The sequence below is a fragment of the Dasypus novemcinctus genome, chromosome 8, assembly GCF_030445035.2.
Source record: "Dasypus novemcinctus isolate mDasNov1 chromosome 8, mDasNov1.1.hap2, whole genome shotgun sequence".
In the NCBI taxonomy this organism is placed as follows: domain Eukaryota; kingdom Metazoa; phylum Chordata; class Mammalia; order Cingulata; family Dasypodidae; genus Dasypus; species Dasypus novemcinctus.
The window spans coordinates 89542374-89560906 of record NC_080680.1 but is presented as its reverse complement, the minus strand read 5'-3'; the positions used below and the strand labels follow the sequence as shown (position 1 = coordinate 89560906).

Here is an 18533-nt window from a genome sequence, read left to right as displayed (position 1 = left end):
TAGGGAGGGCTCTGGAATTTTAATCGCCTGGTATGAAAGTGTCCACCGCTTGCTGGGTGGGGTGAGGAGGACGCACACATCGCTGGGGGTGGCAGAGGCACGCCCTCGTTCCCCTGACAGATTGCTAAGGCGCTGCTTCCTCAAGAGGGCGTGGGAGACTTCCTTCCCCGCCCCCCCCCCCCCCGCCCCCACATCTCAGGAGCCCCCTCAGGTGAGCCTGGACCAGGAATGTGAGGCATTTGAAGAGGTTTATTAATAGCGCTGAAGTGCTGGGAAGAGAGGGGCCAGCAGGCTCTGAGTGGGCACAACCCTCTTCTGCCCGGCCTGGTACCCACAAAACAAACGCACTCAGTCCAGCAGAGGACACTTCACCTTCTGTGGCCCGTCTCCGCCCCTGCGAGATGGCCAGGGAAGAGGACGGTGGGCCAGTGGGCCGGCTGTTCCAAGCCCAGGAGGTGGGAAGAGGCGGGGAGTCAGAGCAGCGAGTGGGGAAAGGAAAAATCCCACTGAAGGCGCAGTGCACCCCACCCAGGCGGGGTGAGGGGCCCCCACAGGAGGGCCTGAATGGATGGACTGTTACAGAGCCCCAGGAGGCTGCCACCGGCCAAGAGCAGACAGGAAAACTCCGCCCCGGCCCTTCCTTCGCCCAAGCCCGGGGCCTTGTCCCGGGAGGAGGCAGTCGGGCACTTAACCCCCTGCTGGTCCACAGCTAGGGAGGGTCTGATTCATTTCTACATCACCCCTAGCCCAAGGCCCCACCCCAGAACTGGAAGAGCTAAGGCCCTGGGCCCAGGCCCAAGTCACAGCACGAGCTTCCCGCACCTCCTCCGTGCCCAGCCGGGGCGGGGCCCTGGGAACACCTGGTCCCTGTTCTCAAGGGGTCCGAGTTCTCGGGGCACACAGCTGCCAAGCTCTACAGGGCTGCGGGGAGCCAGGAAAGCGCTGCAGACACGGCACTCTGGGCCCACTGGATGGGGAGAGGCAAATTCAGCCTCCCCTCTCCATGGGCCATCCCCACACCCCACACGGGTGGGCACCCTGTATATGGGTGCCCCCCCCCCCAACGCCAGGCCCTGTGCTAAGTGAGCTACATGAATTAACTTGTTTAAGTCTCTCAACAACCCCTTAATAAGAAAGAAGTCATTCACTCCCCTATTTTAGGAGGAGAAAACGGAGGCCCAGGGACATTAAAAAAACTTGTCTAGGGTCACATGGCTGGGACAGAGGCTGGGATTTCACCCTGGGCAGCCTCACCTGGAGCTGGGGAGGTCAGCCACAGAGCTGACTCTGCCAGGCAGCCTGGCATTGCTACTCCGCCTCCCCATTCTTCAGAGGGTGGGAGGAGCCCAGGACCCTGCTGTGGTCCCAGGGCTTCCCCAGGAGCCTTAGGGGCAGCTGTCCCTCTGAGAAGTGGCCATTGTTCAGTGACAGGCTGGGAGGCCGGCTGGCTTTAGTTGGAGGAGCTGAGGACACTGGCCGGGAGAGGGCCGCCTCTGGCTTAACCCCCCCCCACCCCACCCCCACCCCCGCTGCCAGCAGGAGCACCCTGCTGAGTCTGAGTCACAGAAAGGGGACGCCCCGTCCAGTCCTCTCTCCCTACCCAGGCTCAGTCCCCTGCCCGATGGACCCCTCCACTGGAAGCCTTGGCCACGTGTACTGGGGCTGGGGCCAGGGAGAGCTGCCCACTGAGACAGCTGGAGAGGATGAGGAGGGTCAGGACGCTCCGGGTGTAGGGGGCAGATTCCTAGGGGGAGAGGGAGTCGGCTTAATACACTTCCGGGCGGCGATACCCGAGCTGCGGGGCTGCGCGACCCCTCCCAGCGCTCGGTCAGGGGCAGTGGGTCGCGGAGATCCGACGGGAAGCGTCCGGGCAGGCGCGGAGCTCCGCGGGGAGTCGGGTGGGGGCAGCGAGTCCGAATCCCCGTGGGAGCGGGAAGGCCGCGTTCCCGAGGGGCGGGAAGAGGCGCCCAGGGCCGGAGGGAACGAGCTCGGCCGCGGCACCGGGTGCCCAGCGCCTCGCGCCCCGCCCTGGGCTGACTCGCTGCGGTCCCCGGCCCCGCGCGGACCCGGGGGGGGGGGGGGGGGCGTGGCCCGGGGCCAGCCGCGGGACCCCGGGCGCCGCCGCCGCGCTGGGCTCACCTGCGATGTGCTGGCGCCGGGCGTCGTCCAGGTGCGTGGACAGCACGTCCCCCATGGCGAGGAGGAGACGCGGCGCCGCCGCCCGCCGCCGCCCGCTGCGCTCAGGCCGCCGCCGCCGGCGCCATGGAGCCCGGCCCGCTGCCCGCTGCCCGCTCCGCGCTCCCGCTGCCGCTGCCGCTGCCGCCGCTCTCGCCCGCCCGGGCTGCGGCCCCCGCTCGGGCCGCGGCAGTTAGAGCGCACCCCGCAGCCTCCGCCCCCCGCCCCGCCCCCGGCCCGCGCCCCGCCCCGGCCCGCCCCTCGGGGGGCCAGAGGCGCGGGGACCGCCGGAGAGCAGGACAAAGGCGAGGTCGCGAGCCAGACGAAATCGAGGGGAGACGCGGACAGAGGCGCGCCGGACCCGACCCGAGACCACGGCCGAGACCGGGCTGGTGGGGTGCCCTGAAGGAACGGCGATGCCCTGGGGGGCGTCACCCCCTCCCCGGCCCGCGCGGGGAGAGAATCCCGCCGAGGAGGGCCTGCGGGATAGGTCGGGGACGCTAGGGGGCACATGCTGGAATTCGGAGTTCGCACTGCGCTCCCCGCGCCCCCGGCTCCCTACCCCGTGACCCGCTGCCCCCAGCCGCGCCCGCCGCCGCCCTCTCTCAGGAAGTGCCCCGGCCTCGGTCGACCTGCCCCAGAAGGTGTGACCTGCCCCAGAAGGTGTGCTTGTCGGTCTTGCACAACAGCGCACGGAAAGCGAGGGCGGGGCGGGGAGGGCTTGGGCCCAAAGGCACCACTAGTCCAGGGCCAGGCGGCCTTCCTCAGGCCCATGGGCAGCCACTCGGGAGGAGGTTTGTGGGACAGCGCAAATCAGGCATAGGAGAAGTGAAAATGCTTGACAGTTTGCAAAAGACTATTAGGTTCAAAACCCTTGGGCTGGCATGGGCTTGGGGTACCAGGTCAGCAGGGCTGGGCATGGGTGGGTCATGGTCACCAGAGGAATGTGTTTCAGTCCTGCTCCTCAGGACCTCCCAAGCTGGGAGGGAGATGGTCTGGTTAATAAGAGCCTGGGGTGGCAGGAGCCTTCCTTGGTGCTGATGCTCAAGGGTCATCCAGTCTCTTCTTGCTTCCCCACCCCACCCTACCCCCTGGGACTGGGGCATCCCACCCGGTCATTGAACAGCTCTTCCTGTGACTGTGACAGGGCAGAAATGGAGATAACGGAAGCTAACATCACTGAACACCTGTAGTTCAGCTCCATCAACACTGCAGGAGGGAGGTTTGAAAGTGAAGACTGTGAGGCTGGCACTCATTCGGGCACTGTCACTCGTCAGCCATTCAGCAGGCAGGCAGGCAAGACTTTCCGTATGCAGGGCCCTCCACAAAAAGCTGGGGGTGAAAAGACACAGAAGCCCAAGCTGCCCCACACAGTCTGTGACCCTAACTAAACAAATGGCATGACCTCTCTGAACCTCAGTCTCCTCATCTGCCAAATGAGAATAATGACACTTTTTTGGTGAGGATTAAATAAGATAGTGAAGTGATAGCACAGTGCCTATCACACAGTCAATTGTCTCCATAAATATGTTATTCCTCACATTCTTCCTTCAAGAGCATATAGAGACTTGAGCAAGGAGCAGAACATTCTGTTTTGAGTGAAATCACAGAGGGAAAATACCAGAGCTGCAAGTTGCAAAACAAAAATTCTGACAACAGATACTGAGGAATGGCATTCCAGGAGCGAGAGACAGCACAGGCAAAGGCAGGGCCTTTGAAATGCAGCACAGGGTCATAGGTGGAGGTGAGGTCAAGCTGGCAGAGATGGCTAGTTGCCTTTTACAGAGGCAAAAACTGGGGCCCAGAGAGGGAAAGAGACTTGCCGAGGTCACAGAGGCAGAAACCAGTCAGAGACCAAGTCACCTGACACCTGGGGTCTCTTTGAGCAATCAGAAGCAAATGGTACTGGTAGCCTCTTTTCATTTTTCCCATGGCCTAAACTCCCAGAAATTTGTAAGGTCTAGAAGGGCCTGCTCTGCCCAGGGATGGAAAAGAGGCTGCCAGCCTGCCTGGCTAGAGCTAGCTGGCATCTGGATACCCCAGGACACCTCAGCCCGACTTGCGGCCTGGGCCAGTTGGGGTAGAGGTGGGACTGGAAGCCACCTTTCCCCAGCCCGAAGGGTGCACTCTGACTCTAGGGAGGCCTGTGAGCACCCAACACGCAAGCGTCTCAGCATGCCAGGCTGCTGATCGAGGCCTCAGTGACCGTGGGAAGGTGTCCTGGGCTTTTTTGTCTCTGGAGACCAGACCCCATCATCCATATCCCCCTCCTCCTCTGAGCATCCATGGCCTTGCATGTGAAACACAAACGAGATCAAGGAAGTGGAAAAGCATTCTAAACTGTTGGGTGCTGTACCACTATGTGAATGGCTGGTCCCACAACTTGGGACCAGTCCCTCCAATTCAAGATCATTTAATTCACACGCAAAAAACTTGTGCTGTCTGGGGTCAGGTGTGGAGGGGAATTAACGAAAAAAAAAAAAATCAGGAAGGAAATTTTGGAGGGATGGAAATGGTCCACATAGGTCTTGATTTAACAGGATGCATTTTATTGACTGTAAACTACACTTCAATAAGGTTGATTTAAAAATGAACACCTAATATATCAGGCACCTACTATGGGCCAAGCGCTGTTCTGAGTGTTGGGGATACATCAATATTCAAGGGAGTCCAGGTCTCTACCCTCACAGAAATTATTTTCTGTTGCTGGGGAAAAAGAAAGACAATAAACAACATAGCAAGAGGACCAGACAGCACTAGGCATCGAGAAGAAAGCAGAGGATAATGCGAGAGGGTGGCAGGGCGAGGGAGATGCGCCCTTGGGCAGGGTGGTCCAGGAAGGCCTCCCGGGAGAGGAGAGGAAGCCTGCTCGGTCAAGACCCGGGTATCACCGCCGCTTGCGGAGCATGCGTCCTGCGCCAGGCGTCCTCGCGTGCAGTCGTCACCACTGCTGCGGTGGGAACGATCACGCCCGTTGGACAGCTGAGTAAATTGCTGTGAGAAGGAATTTTTTTTTTTTATGATATCCCATCGTCTGCCTATAGAGACCCTTATCTGAAAGTTGGAATAGCTGGGCATGGAGAAGGCATTCCATTTGGATAAAGGTTTCCGTGTGAGCAAAGGCGAGGGAGATGAGTCCCTGTGGGGTCTCCGGCCAGGAGCAGTACTGAGATTTCCCCCGGGGAAGAGGAGATGGGCCCTTGACATGGGTGGGGGGCGGGGAGACTCCTTGGGTTACACAAAACCCAGGTTTTCCACTTTCTTCTGGGAAGACCGTAAAGTTGTTTAAAAGTTCCTGGCTTGCTACTACTTCGTGTCAATAAATAGGGCCAGTAATGACCTTCGGGTGGGGGAGGAATAAAATGTTGCATGTTTTAAGGAAGGGAAAATAATCACCCGCACTAAGAGATAGAAGAAAGGATTCCAGGAAATTAGACATCAGAATTTCTCAATTCTCAAAAATTGGGAGACTGCCCTTCCTCTCAAGGCCAGTTCAACGTAAACTTGTAAGTTTTGAGTCAATGAAAGCATCTTTCCACACACTTACTAGCAGTTTGCATTTGTTACCCATTTCTTTTGCCTGCTTCTCTATTGGGATGTCTGTTTTTTTCCTTATTGATTTGCCCTAGCTCTTTTTATAGCAAGAATTTCTCAGCTCCTTGAGGCAGAGCATCTTGGCTGTTCTAGGGTCTGAGGCTGTGTGCTCTCCACAGGCTCCCAGTCCCTTCCTTGGCCCAGGCCCTGGAGCCTGGCGAGACATGCCAGACAAATGGACAAATGGTTCGGGTATAGAGCAGAGAGGGGAGGCCTCTCCCCTGCCCACCTGCTGGGCCCGCCCTGCCCCAGCAGAGAAGGCTGCTTCGAACCCTGACCCGGTCCTTTGTCCGGTAGTGGCTTCCACCAAACTGCCTTCCTGCAGGACTGCCCCACCCTGCCCCACCCTCAAGAACTTTTGGAACAAGGGACCCAAGGGTGAAGGAGAATACGACTTCACTTTGAAAGGGAGGGTCCAGAAGGTCAGAGCCAGAGCTTGGACCACGGCCCAGAGAAGGGAAGGGATTTGCCCTGGCTCCTCCAGCAGGAGCCCAGGCCAGGCCCACGTCCCAGTGCTGTGGGAAGGAGGAGGAGCCCTTCCTCGCCCCACTGGTCCCTCTCCCTCCCAGTTGGCTCCAAGCCCCAGATCTGCTCTCCCCACAAACCTGTCGGACCTGAAATAGCCCAGGAGGAAAAAAAAAACACACAAAAAACAAACACCTCCGGTAAACAGCAGGGAGTGTGAATGAATCAGGATTTTGTTTTTAAGGAATATCATGTGTCCACCTCTGTTTACCTGGTTGGCATGGTTCACTGTACGGAAGGGCCCCTGGCACCCTGCCCAGACCTCCCCTTTCTATTAACTGTTGGGTGGTGGAGGGAGCCACAGCTACACAGCCTCTTCCATCTGTCACCTGGCCTCGGGCAGCTCAGCCCTCTTCCTCCTTCGGTGGCCAGGCCCTCACCTCTCCTGAGATCCACCACCACACCCAAGTCCCAGCCTCCATCACGCCCAAACTGGGTGACTGTCCAGCCCTTCACTGGCCTCTTCATCCCCTCACTGAGGGGTCAGAGGGATTACTCTAAAACACAAACATGACCATGTCATTTCCCTGATTCCAACCTTCTGTGGCTCCCCACCGCCCTCAAGATGAAGGCAGCCTTCTGAACATTGCGTTCGAAGCTCCTGCCCATCTTGCCAGTGTCCCTCTGCTCCTCTTCCCCTCACTCTCCTCCAGCCACGCTGACCTTCTTTCACATCCTCAAACTAGCCAAGCTCCATCCTACGTCAAGCCTTACGCACGCACTGAGGCGCAGGCACATGATGGCCTCCTTCACCATTCCTCCTTCAGACCTCAACTAAACCTTTTGCTTTGGAAAGACCTTTCCTGTCCGCTCCTGCCTCCCCGTTATTGCTCATCCAGGCGCCCGTATTCCTTCTTCACCACAATCAGCACGATGATATGTGCCATTATTTGTTGCACTAGACCTTGACCTTCCTCTCTGAGGACAGCACTGTCCTCGTTCAACATGACATCCCTAGCGCCAGACATAAAGGGAGCGTGAGTGGGCATCTACAATGGGCATAGGCGGCGCTGGGCGCTGGAGGGGGCTGTGTCCATGAGGCACCCGTCTGGGCCCTGGGACTCAGGGCTTAACAGGCTTGTGCAGAGGCCTGCAGTGGCCACACCCACCTCATTCCCCACAGCTATTGTTTGCATACCTGCAGGGAGTGGTGGACACCACCTCCCCAACTCATTATTTCACGAATGGATGGGATAGCACTGCAGGCAGGCAAGGGGGTGCTGAAGCGCCAGCAGGGAGGCAGGGAGTGGGAAATAACAACAGCAAGGAGGATAAAGACGACCAAAGGCCCCATGCATTGCTGGCCTCAGCAGTACCCAGCCCCACGCTTTACACCCTCTGTTTAATCTCCACTACAACCTGTGAAGAAGGCCCTTGGGGATGGAATGGGGGACGCTCATCTTAGAGAAGAGAAAACTGAGGCTCAGTGAGATGAACTCCCTCATCCAAGGTCACGCAGCAAGTAAGAGATGACGCGAAGACCCACAGGCCTGCTTCAGAGCTACACGGCACATGCCACCTACCACCGACCTTCCAGAAACAATCCTATGTACCATCTGTCTCTCAAGCGCAAAATGGGATTCTGCCATATAACCACTACTTATTCCCCTTTTTGTTTTTCACTTAGCAGCATAATATGAACATCTATCTCTGCCAGTGAATATTTTAAAATGATTTTATTGAGATACATTCACATCTGCCAAGGAATATTCATCTAATTTTAATGGCTATTTAATCTTCTATTTTATGGCTCCATTAAACTGTTCTCTGGGCACCTTTTTCTTAATTATTTTCTGATGGTTAATTTCTGGAAGTGGAATTGCTGGGAGAAATGCCCTTTGAAGGCTTTTGATGCATGGTGACAAACTGCCCTGCTGAAATGGTTATGGCAGCCAGCAGTTGCCCTGCTACTTGCCACGTGCCTATCAGATGCCCCTTGTCAAGAACCCCTTGTGTTGTGGTAAAACCTGTGCACAAGATTTACCTCTCATCCCACTCCACCCTTCAGAGGCTGAACCCCTAAGAGCAGAGACCCCAGACCCGACCAGGGGCTTGACTCCTGCCAGGTCTGACTGCTGAGCCAGTGCTGGGCAGTCCCTCCCACTTCCTCCAGAGCCAGCCAGGAGAGGTTTCGAGCCCATCCACCCCCTGCCCACCCCCTTCCGTGCCAGGCTTGGTTTCCTGCTGGGCCGCAGCTGCCCCTCACCACTGGTGACTCAGAGCCCTCTGAGTGACTAAGCTTGTGGTGAGGCTGGGCCGAGCTCGCGGGGTGGGGCACCCATACCTCCACCCTGGCCTAGCGCTCCTTCCTCTGTCCCTTGGGTCTTCCTGATTTCTGCCCTCTGGGCCTTCTCAACGGGACATAAATACTCCTGGATTTGAGAAAGGGTGGCCCGAGTGCCTGCTGATTGCCAGGGGCCACTGGGACCTGGTTCCTGCCCTCCTGGTGGGTGCTGTCTGGGGAGAAACAGAGAAGCGGGAAGAGAAAGGAGGGCGGGGGGAAAGCGAGAGAGATGTAGTGAGGCGAGGCGGGCGCTGGGCTCTGGGGCGGGCACTGGCCCGTTGGCGTGTGCGGGAGGACCTGGCGGGGACCTGGAGCAGGGAGCTTGCAAGAACGGGGCCACCTGAGCCCGTGAGGGGTAGGAAGGTCAAAGAGAACAGGCTGAGACAGCCTCGCGCCGGGATCCGGGCTGGCTCCGCACAGGCAGCTGGGCTGGACTCAGCGCCCGTGGCCCGCGCCCTGGGGGCTTTGTAGAGGGCGCACCTGTGCAGGGGGGCCTGGAGTGACAAGGCAGCTGCAAGGACAGCACCTCTTCCCTGCAGGCATTTGGAAATGTGTGTATTGGCGGAGACCTTTTTTATTGTCACTATATATATATTTAGTGCCTGCAGGTCAGGGACACTAAACCTTCTGCCATGGTGGCCAGTCCTGCTCAGGGATGAAATCCCGCCCCCTGCCGAGTCCAGGGCTGAGACCTCTGCTCCCAGTTACATTGGAAAGAGGGTCGGGCCGATGGTGACCTTGTAAATGCTTCCTAATGTTCTAAGGATTTTAGGATTCCTTGGCTGTCTAGACATGAATCTTCCCTGGCCGGGGATAGTATCTGAGGTTTTGCATTTGTGACATGACAGTGATGATGGTGACAAGACAGGAATGCCACCAAGTAGCCCCTGTGTGATGGATACTGGCCAGGCCTCTGGACATGTTATCCTTGTGACAGTCCTATGACTGCTGCTCTATTATTATCCCCATTTTGCAGACAAGGAAAACAAAGCTCACAGGGGTGAGATCAGTCACCAGGGTGGGAAGTGGGGAAACCAGTTTTCCCAACTGGGTCTCCTTTACTTCAAAGCACTATGCCCCACTGGTAAGTCCATTTTACAGATGGGGAAATGGACACACAGACATTCTAACTGCTTCCCAACTAGTCACTAGCAACATCAGGCAGAAACAAGTTGTCTCAGCCCATTAATCAAAGTTCTTTCCTCTCCTCCACTCTGTGAAGGGACCAAGTCTGCAAATGTGAGGCAGTTTAATAATGGAAATTAAAAGTCCCAAGGAAAAGCCTTCCTTGAGCCTGGTCCTCTACTCATACTGCCTACTTTCTCCAGGTATTTCCTGCTTTGGAAATTTTGAAGGTAATTCCCTTTACCTTAAGATAACACCACCCCCCAGCTTTCTCCCAGCTATACACACATGCACCTTAAGGGATCTTCCTGCCATTTTGAAAAGCTCCAAAGATGCCAAATCCTTCCTCTCTGCCCACCCAGGAAAAGCCTCTGGCTGCCCGCAGGGTGAGCAGGCAGTGGAGTGGGGATGCTCCCAACTCCCCTGTGGCTATCTCTCATCATCCTGAGCCTCTCACCATCCTGGGCCTTGGTTTTTGTAAAACGGACGTAATAATCTCTACTCTCTTGGTTGTTTGGGATACAGTGAGATCATCAGTGTACAGCACTTGGCTTAGGGTTTGAAACACAGTAGACACTCATCAAATGGTAGCTCTGATGACAGTTGTCAGCACCTAATGTGGAAGCCAGGCGGATCTGTATTGGATTCTAATTCTGATACTCCAAGATGGACTGTGGCAAGTGCTGAGATAGAGGTTTGAGCCAAGGCTCCAGGAGTTCCAAGCTGGGAGGATGAGGCAGAAAGGCTTCCTGATGGAAGAGGTGATGTTTGAGCTGTACCATGAAGGATGGGATGAATTCACCGGTAAAGAAGCCATGTGGCCCAGGTGAGTCAGCGGGGCTGCAGAGCACTAATTTGTGGAAATTCTCTAGGGTGTGCCAGGTGAGAAAGGAAGAACCCGTGGGGCCTGGGCAAGTGCCAATCCGGGAAACAAACAAGGTCAGGGATATAGTTTCTTTCTTTTCTTTTTCTTTTATTTGTTGAAGCACAATTAACATCTGGTCAAATGCACAATTCTCAATGAGGTTTTTATTTTTTTTAATTTTGTAGCTTTATTGAAGTATAATTGCCATACAGTAAACAGCGCATATTTAAAGAGAACAATTTGATAAGTTTTAGATTTTTTAAATAACTTCACTGAAGTATATAATAAACTGCATATTTAAAGTGTACCATCTGATGATTTTTGGCATATGTATACATCCATAAAACCATCACCACAACAGAGATAATGAACAAATTCATCATACCCTCTCCTCTTTGTATTTCCTACCTCCCCAACACTCATCCCCAGGTAAATAAGGATCTGATGTCCAGCCCTATAGGTTAGTTTGCATTTTCTAGACTTTTATAAAAATGGAATCATACAGCATATACTTTTTTTTGGTCTGGATTCTTTTACTCAGCATTGTTGTTTCGAGATTCATCCATGTTGTTGAGTGTATCGATAGTTTATTCTAATTTTTACTGCTAAGTTATACTACACTGCCTGGATATACCACAGTTTGATTATCTATTCATCTATTGGCAGACGCTTGAGTTTTTTCCAGTTTTGGGTTAATATTAAACTTCTGAAAATACTCATGTATAGCCTGATGAGTTTTTATCTCTGTGTACTCATATGTGACCATCTACCAGGTCAAGACAGGAAACATATCCAGAACCCAGAAAGTTCCCTTGTGCCAGGCGATAACCCCCCAAAGGTAACCACTATTTTGACTTTTATCACTATAAATCAGTTTTGTTTGTCCTAGAACTTCATATAAATGGAATTAAACAAAATGCAATATATTCTCTTTTGCGTCTGATTTCTTTTGCTCTACATTATGTTTCTGGTATTAATCCATGTTATTGCCTGTATCAATAGTTCATTCCTTTAAACTGCTGCATAGTATTCCACTGTATGGTTCTACCACCATGTGTTTATTCTCCTATTGAAGGAAATTTGGGTTGTTTTGAATAAAGATGAATAAAGGTATAAACATTCATGTACAAGTATTTTTATGGACACACATTTCTCTTGGGTAAATAGGAGTGGAATTCCTGGTTCACAGGGGAAGTATGTTTATTACCAGAAACTATCAAATCCTTTTTCAAAATGGTTGTGCCATTTTACGCCTCCACCAACAATGAATGAGAATTCCAGTTGCTCCACATTCTTGTCAATATTTGGTATTGTCAGGGCTTTTAATTTTAGCCTTTCTAGTGGTAAGCAATGGTATCACTTAGTGGCTTTGTTTTGCATTTCTCTTATGACTGATGACCAATGATGCTGAGCATGTTTCATATGCTTATTAAAATTTATTTATTTATTTTTAAAGATTTATTTTATTTATTCCCACCACCCTTGCCGCCTGTGCTGTATGCTCTCTGTGTCCTTCCACAGTACGTTCTTCTGTGTCTGCTTGTCTTCTCTTTGGGAGGCACTGGTAACCAATCCTGGGACTGGTAGAGATGGGAGACATAGAGAGAGGCACTCAATCACTTAAGCCACCTCAGCTCCTCGGTCTGCTGCGTCTCTTATTGACTCTCTTCTGTGTCTCCCTTTGTTGTGTCACCTTCCTGTGCCAGTTTTCCGCAGCATGAGCCATCAGTTCTCCATGGCATGGGTCAATTTACCTTTACAAGGAGGCCCTGGGAATTGAACCTGGGGCCTCCCATATGGTAGATGGGAGCCTAATCACTTGAGCCACATCCACTTCCCTAGATTTTATTTTTCATTTAGACTTTGTGTTATTTATTAGAAAATCAAAACATGCTTAATGTAAGACATTCAACTGCAGAAACAAATAAAATACAAAATGAAGAAAAATGTTTTACCTTATTCCTCCAATTTCACTTCTTGGAATTAGCCAACAGTTTGTTATATAGCCTTCCAGATATGCATTCTTATTTATTCTATGCCTACACAAACATATAATTGCATGCATGCATATCTTTACAATTTTAAACACAAAAATAATACCTCTCATTTTTATTGGGTATGTACTATGGGTCAGATTTTAGGCTCAGCAACTGACATGCATCTATCATTGAATCTGTACAAAAAGTAGGTGAGGGGATCTGGGTTCAGAGAGGTTAAGACAGTTGCCACGGTCATATAGCTCATAAGTGGTAGTGCTCACCCTTGAACCCAGGTCTCTTTGACTTCAAAACCCCAGGTTAAGTGAATGGTATCCTCCTGCAATCCTAGAATCACTTATTAATTCAACAAATAGTATCTGAGCCCATGCCAAGCCCTGCCCTGCTTTCCAGAACCCCAGATGAACTGAGAAGTCAGCCAGGCAGACTAACATTATCCAGGGAGAGAGAGCTCCGGTAGGAGTCCCAGTTCTTCCCTGAGGTGCAGTGGGGCTCCAGTGACGGCAGCTGAGGCGGGAGGGAATGCAGCAACACTCAGCGACCAACTTAAGGGGCCTGGACCCACCCCAGGGTAAAGGGGCCCTTGGGAGGGCTGGAGTCATGATTTTCGGATTCCAGGGTTTTAGGTCTTTGATCTCCTTCCCTCACCATCTTATCAGGCACCATGCTCCTTGGGTGGCCCAGAGGCAGATGGGAGCCTGGTGGGAAGCCTGGACTGTCCTCACTCCCAGCACCCTGCTCCAGAATTTGGGCCGCCCTGCAGGTCATGAAGGAACTCATTGCCCCCTGGTGGTAGCTGGGACCCAGCTGTCGAGGGAAACACAGGCCCTGTAGGACCCCAGGAGATCAGGACAGGGCATGGGTTCATGGACTCCGCTTTTCCCCGACATCCCATCTCGGTCACCGCCATCCACCCAGCTGTTCAAACAGGACTCACCCCCCAGCCCTCTCTTTCCTCTGTTGAGGAAATCCTGTGGGTTCCACCTTTATGATGGATTCAAATGTGCAGCCACTTCTCAACTTGTCTGCTTCTCCCCAGGCTGCTTTTCCATCCCTCCCCCCAGATATTTGGCACAGCCCCCCAACAGGTTTCTCTGCTGCTTGTCTGGACCCCTGCTCTAGTCTCTATGTGGAAGCCAGGGTGATTTTTTTTTAAGTGTAAGTTACACACACTCAACATTGCATGATCCTAAATGCACTGCTCAATACATTTTTCACATGTAACTACCATGTACCACCCAGAACAAACTACAGAACACGCCCAGCCCCAGATGTCCCCCTTGTTTCCTCTCCCAGTCAGTACTCACTCCCTCAAAAGGCAACCACACAGATCACTATAGAACACTTTAGCCTGTTTTTGAACTTCAAATAAATGGAATCATCACATAGTGCACACTCTTTTGTGTCTAGTTTATAACACTCAGCATTATATCTCAAAATTTATCCATGGTAGTGAGTGTATTCATACTTAGTCCTTTTTATTACTGGGTAATAATCCTTTGTGTTAATGTACCATCATTTATTAATCCATTTTACTACGACATAAACACTCATTTCTATTGGGTATATGCCCAGGGGTGAAACTGTTTCGCTACAGGGTAGGCAGCTGTTTAGTTTATTAGATACTGCCAGATAGTTTTCAAAGTGTTTGTACCAGTTTACAGTCCACCAGGGATGTATGAGAGTAGAGTGATTTTTTAATTTTTTATTTGGAAATAATTTTAAACTTATAGAAAAAATGCAATAAAAATACTGCAAAGAACATTCTTGTATGTGGTTTTATACTCGGATTAACCTATTATTTTATATCATATATAGATGCATATGTATGCATACATCTATAATATTCAAAGATGTGTATATATATGTATGTACGTATATAATTTTTTCCAAGTTTTTTGAGTGCAGGCTTCATATATCATGGTGCTTTACCACCAAATATTCTAGAGTGTATTTCCTAAGTTTAGGAATATTCTCTTATATAACTATAGTAGTTACCAAGTTAGGTACAACTGGTATTGATACAATATTTTTATTTTATGTGCCATTCATATTCCAGTCGTTAATTGAACCAATAATGTCTTTTATAGCACTCTTCTCCCTCTAGTACAGGATGCAGTCTAAGATCAGGAATTGTATTTAGTTGCCATGTCTCTTCAATTTCCTTCAATCCAACATTTCCATAGTCCTTCTTTGCTTTTATGACTAGAGAAGTAGTTCTCAAATTGGGGCAATTTTGACCCCTCGAAATTTTGGGACAAATGTTTGGGGACACTTTGGGTTGCCACAAAGGGGGTGTGCTACTTGTGCCTAGAGGGTAGGGCTAGGGAGGCTGCTAACAGCTTACGTTGCACAGGACAGCACCTCCCTCCCCAAAATGTCCTTAGTGCCAAGGCTGAGAGATTTGGGCTAAAGTAATCTTTTAAGAATGAGAATCATGTCTCATAATCTTCCTGCTTAAATCCCTCCAATGGCTTCCCAATGCTCCTGGAATAAAATCCAAGCTCCTTGTCATGACCTACTAAGTCTTATGTGACTTGGACCTTGCTGGACCACAGACTTCCTTGCCACCCTCCCTCTTGCTTTTCACAGCCACACCAATCTGCTGTCTGTGCCACAAACACGCCCTGTTCACTTCTACCCCAAGGCCTTTGCACTCCTTGTTTCCTCTGTCTGGAACATTCTTCCCCAAGATGTCTTCTTGGCAGATTCCTCATCATTCAAGGCCTTCTCTCAAATGCCCCCTCTTCAGAGAGGCTTCCTGGCCACCCAGATTCTTTCTTTTTTCACTATACGATTTTTTCCCTCATAACACTTTTTATTATATGAATTTATCTTGTTCATTTAATTACATGTTTATTGCTAGTGCTCACTCACCAGAAGGAATGCAGAATAGAGCAGAAATTTTTACCCATTTCTTTCACTACTATATCCCAAGTGCCTGGAACACATCCTGGCACATAGTAGGAATAAAAAAATACTTGTTGAATGAATGAGGAAGGTCTGATGATTAAGAGAATGGGCCTTGAGTCAGGTAGACCTTGGATTGAATCAGTGCTCTGTCACTTACCAGCTGTGGGACCTTGAGTAAATGACAGCTTTGACCTCAGATTCCTCGTTTGTACCTGGATGCTACAGTGGGGCTCTCTCTCACAGGGGTGCTGGTTGATGTGACGAGCTAATGTTTGTAGAGCACAGTGTGTTGAATACATAGTAAGTGCTTGCTAACTGTTATTATTTATGGACATGGAAGAGAGAGCATGGATGTATGAATGGCAAATGGGATGAAGCCTGTCTAGACTCTCCCACGAGCCCATACACAATCCTTCTTTTCTTGGCCACTTATATTGCATTTGCTAAATACCTCCTTACATGACAGCTGCCTAAGGGCAGGGATACTCCCTGTATGGTTAACACAGCATCCAGCCAAGAGGAGCTAGTATGGAAGGACAGAAGGAGGGAAGGAGGGAGGGAAAGGAAGGAACGAAAGGAGGGAGGGAGGGCATTCTTATCTTGCAGCCTTCTGGAAGAGGAAAAGTCCTCTGCTGAGGTGCCAGTGCTGAGTTGGAGAAGGAAACCAGGATGGGGATGAAGATTCCAGGCTTTAGGAGAATAAAGTGATGGGGAATGGGCAATGAGTAAGAGGGTGCCAAAAATAAAAAAAGGCAGTAATCAAAATAAATAATGGTGTAATGCAGTAATTTTAAAAATAAAAATTAATGCTAAAAATTCGATGATGAACAAAATATCAAAAAATTAAAAACAAAAACAGGATCAGCATTGGTGCTGCGACAAGCCGGGTTGGAGCCTGCCCTCATCTCAGGCTCCTGCTCTTCCTCTCAGCAACCGGCAGGTGGTACGGTTAGCCTTGTTTTGGAAGAGCCTCTAGCCTGGCCTCTGCTTTCCCATGTGTGGGATTTCTGCAGGTAGATGCTGACCTGGGCTGGTTGGGCATTTTTGTGGTCTTAGATAAGTCCCTTCCCCTCTCTAGGCATCAGTTTCCCTACTCGTAAAGGGCTGGAAGTTCAAATTTCATGTCTAGCGCAAACATCCCAGTCCTGAGTGCTCATACACCCTCAATATTCATGCCTCACCATTTGGAATGTAATTATTTTCAATTTAGCACTTCATGGTGGTCTCACACACCATTTTTTGATTGAACATTTAACTAAAGAAACCTGTAAGTTCCTGAAGGACAAAAAGTCCCATTGTACGAGCTGTCAGAATCTGTCTAATATATACAGCATGATACAGGCGCTCAATCAACGCTTCATATATTTTTTCTGGTTAAAAAGTAATTCATGTTTTTCCCTCCTTTAATTTGCTCATCATGAATTAAGTTGGCTATGTTGCTAATGATTTATTCTCTCATCTGGTTGGGAGTGGGGTGTAGAAACCCAAAAGTGAAAATGGTTTATTGTTTCCTTTGACTGTTTCTTTAAAATATATGTATAGGGAAGCGGATTTGGCCCAACAGATAGGGTGTCCACCTACCACATGGGAGGTCCAAGATTCAAACGCAGGGCCTCCTGACCCATGTGATGAGCTGGCCCACGTGCAGTGCTGATGCACGCATAGAGTGCTGTGCCACACAGGGGTGTCCCCTGTGTAGGGGAGCCCCGCACGCAAGAAGTGTGTCCCGTAAGGAGAGCTGCCTAGTGCGAAAAAAGTGCACCCTACCCAGGAGTGGCATCATACACACACAGAGCTGACACAGCAAGATGATGCAACAAAAAGAGAGACAGTCTGAGTACCACTGACAAGAATACAAGTGGACACAGAAGAACACACAGCAAATGGACACAGAGAGCAGACAACTGGGGTGGGGGATGGTGGGGAAGGGGAAAGAAAAAAAAAAGAGCTAAAAAAGTATATATAGATAGATAGATATTAAGACTATGCTAATAAAATGAATCTATACTTTCCTATGGTCTAGAATGATTTTTACAACATAGGAATAATCTGATAGTTGTAAAACCATCTGGGCCTGCTGTTTTTTCCCACCCTGTAACTGTTTTATTTTGAAATAGTTCAAATCTACAGAAAAGTTGATCACTCTTCACCTAGATTCACCGTTAATGTTTTGCTATATTTTATTTAGGTCTTCCTCTCTCTCATACACACACACATAGCGCCATACGCACATGCGTTCACATTCCATTTTGTACTGTCAACTTAACTCAGCAGGAAATATGTTTCCTAGAATTCCCTTCCCTGGGTGGTTCAGAGCTGGGCTGGCCACAAGAGAAATGTGCTCAAAATTTGGAAGGCGCAGCCGTTTTGTATGCTGCAGGCAGTGCTGCAGCTTGCACGTGGCCGTCTCTGATCTGCTAAACTGCCTTGTTAGTCTGGGTACTGCCTGGGCCTGCAGACCCTCCAGTGTCTGCTGGGTGTCCTCCTTCGGCTCTTCTGAGTTACGTGTAGCTCTGCAGCAAAGGACCCCAGCTTCTTCTGCAGGTCCCCTGCATCACTGAGGTTGCTGTGGGTTCCAGTTTGTCCTTCCTCTCCCCCACTTCATGCCCCTTTCCTTTTCAACTGCCAGCAGGTGTAGAGGCCTTGCGCAGCTGCCCAGCCCCCAGCCCCCACAATTGCATGAGGTCCAGTTTCTATTGGCTATCCCTTAATCTGTGTCCCTTATCGTGGTCCTGACCCTCTGGATCAAACCCCATCTCAAACACATGCATAGACACACATTGTTTTTTCAACTATTTAAAAAATAGCTTCTAAGATTTAGGCTATTCACCTACATAACTAAAATTCCATCATCCAACCCAAGAAAATTCCATTATCCTGCCAACCATGAACTAGATATAATAACATCATCTAACACATCATCTACATTCATATTTCTCTAAATGTCCCTATAATATACTTTTTTTAAAAAAAAGATTTATTTTATTTTATTTTTCTTCCCATCTCCCCATCGTCTGCTCTCTGTGTCCGTTTGCTGTGTGTTCTTCTGTGTCCA

General features: G+C 50.5%; 1 protein-coding gene across 1 annotated transcript in view; it reads right to left on the bottom strand.

The window, feature by feature from the left end:
* Positions 1-2289, bottom strand: part of NIBAN2 (niban apoptosis regulator 2) — a 49624-nt gene extending 47335 nt beyond the window's left edge. The window contains exon 1 of the mRNA XM_058302879.2: positions 2140-2289. Coding sequence (XP_058158862.1) covers positions 2140-2194 — 55 coding nt within the window. The 5' untranslated portion in view covers positions 2195-2289. The remainder of the gene's footprint in view (positions 1-2139) is intronic.
* Positions 2290-18533: the final 16244 nt, after the last annotated feature.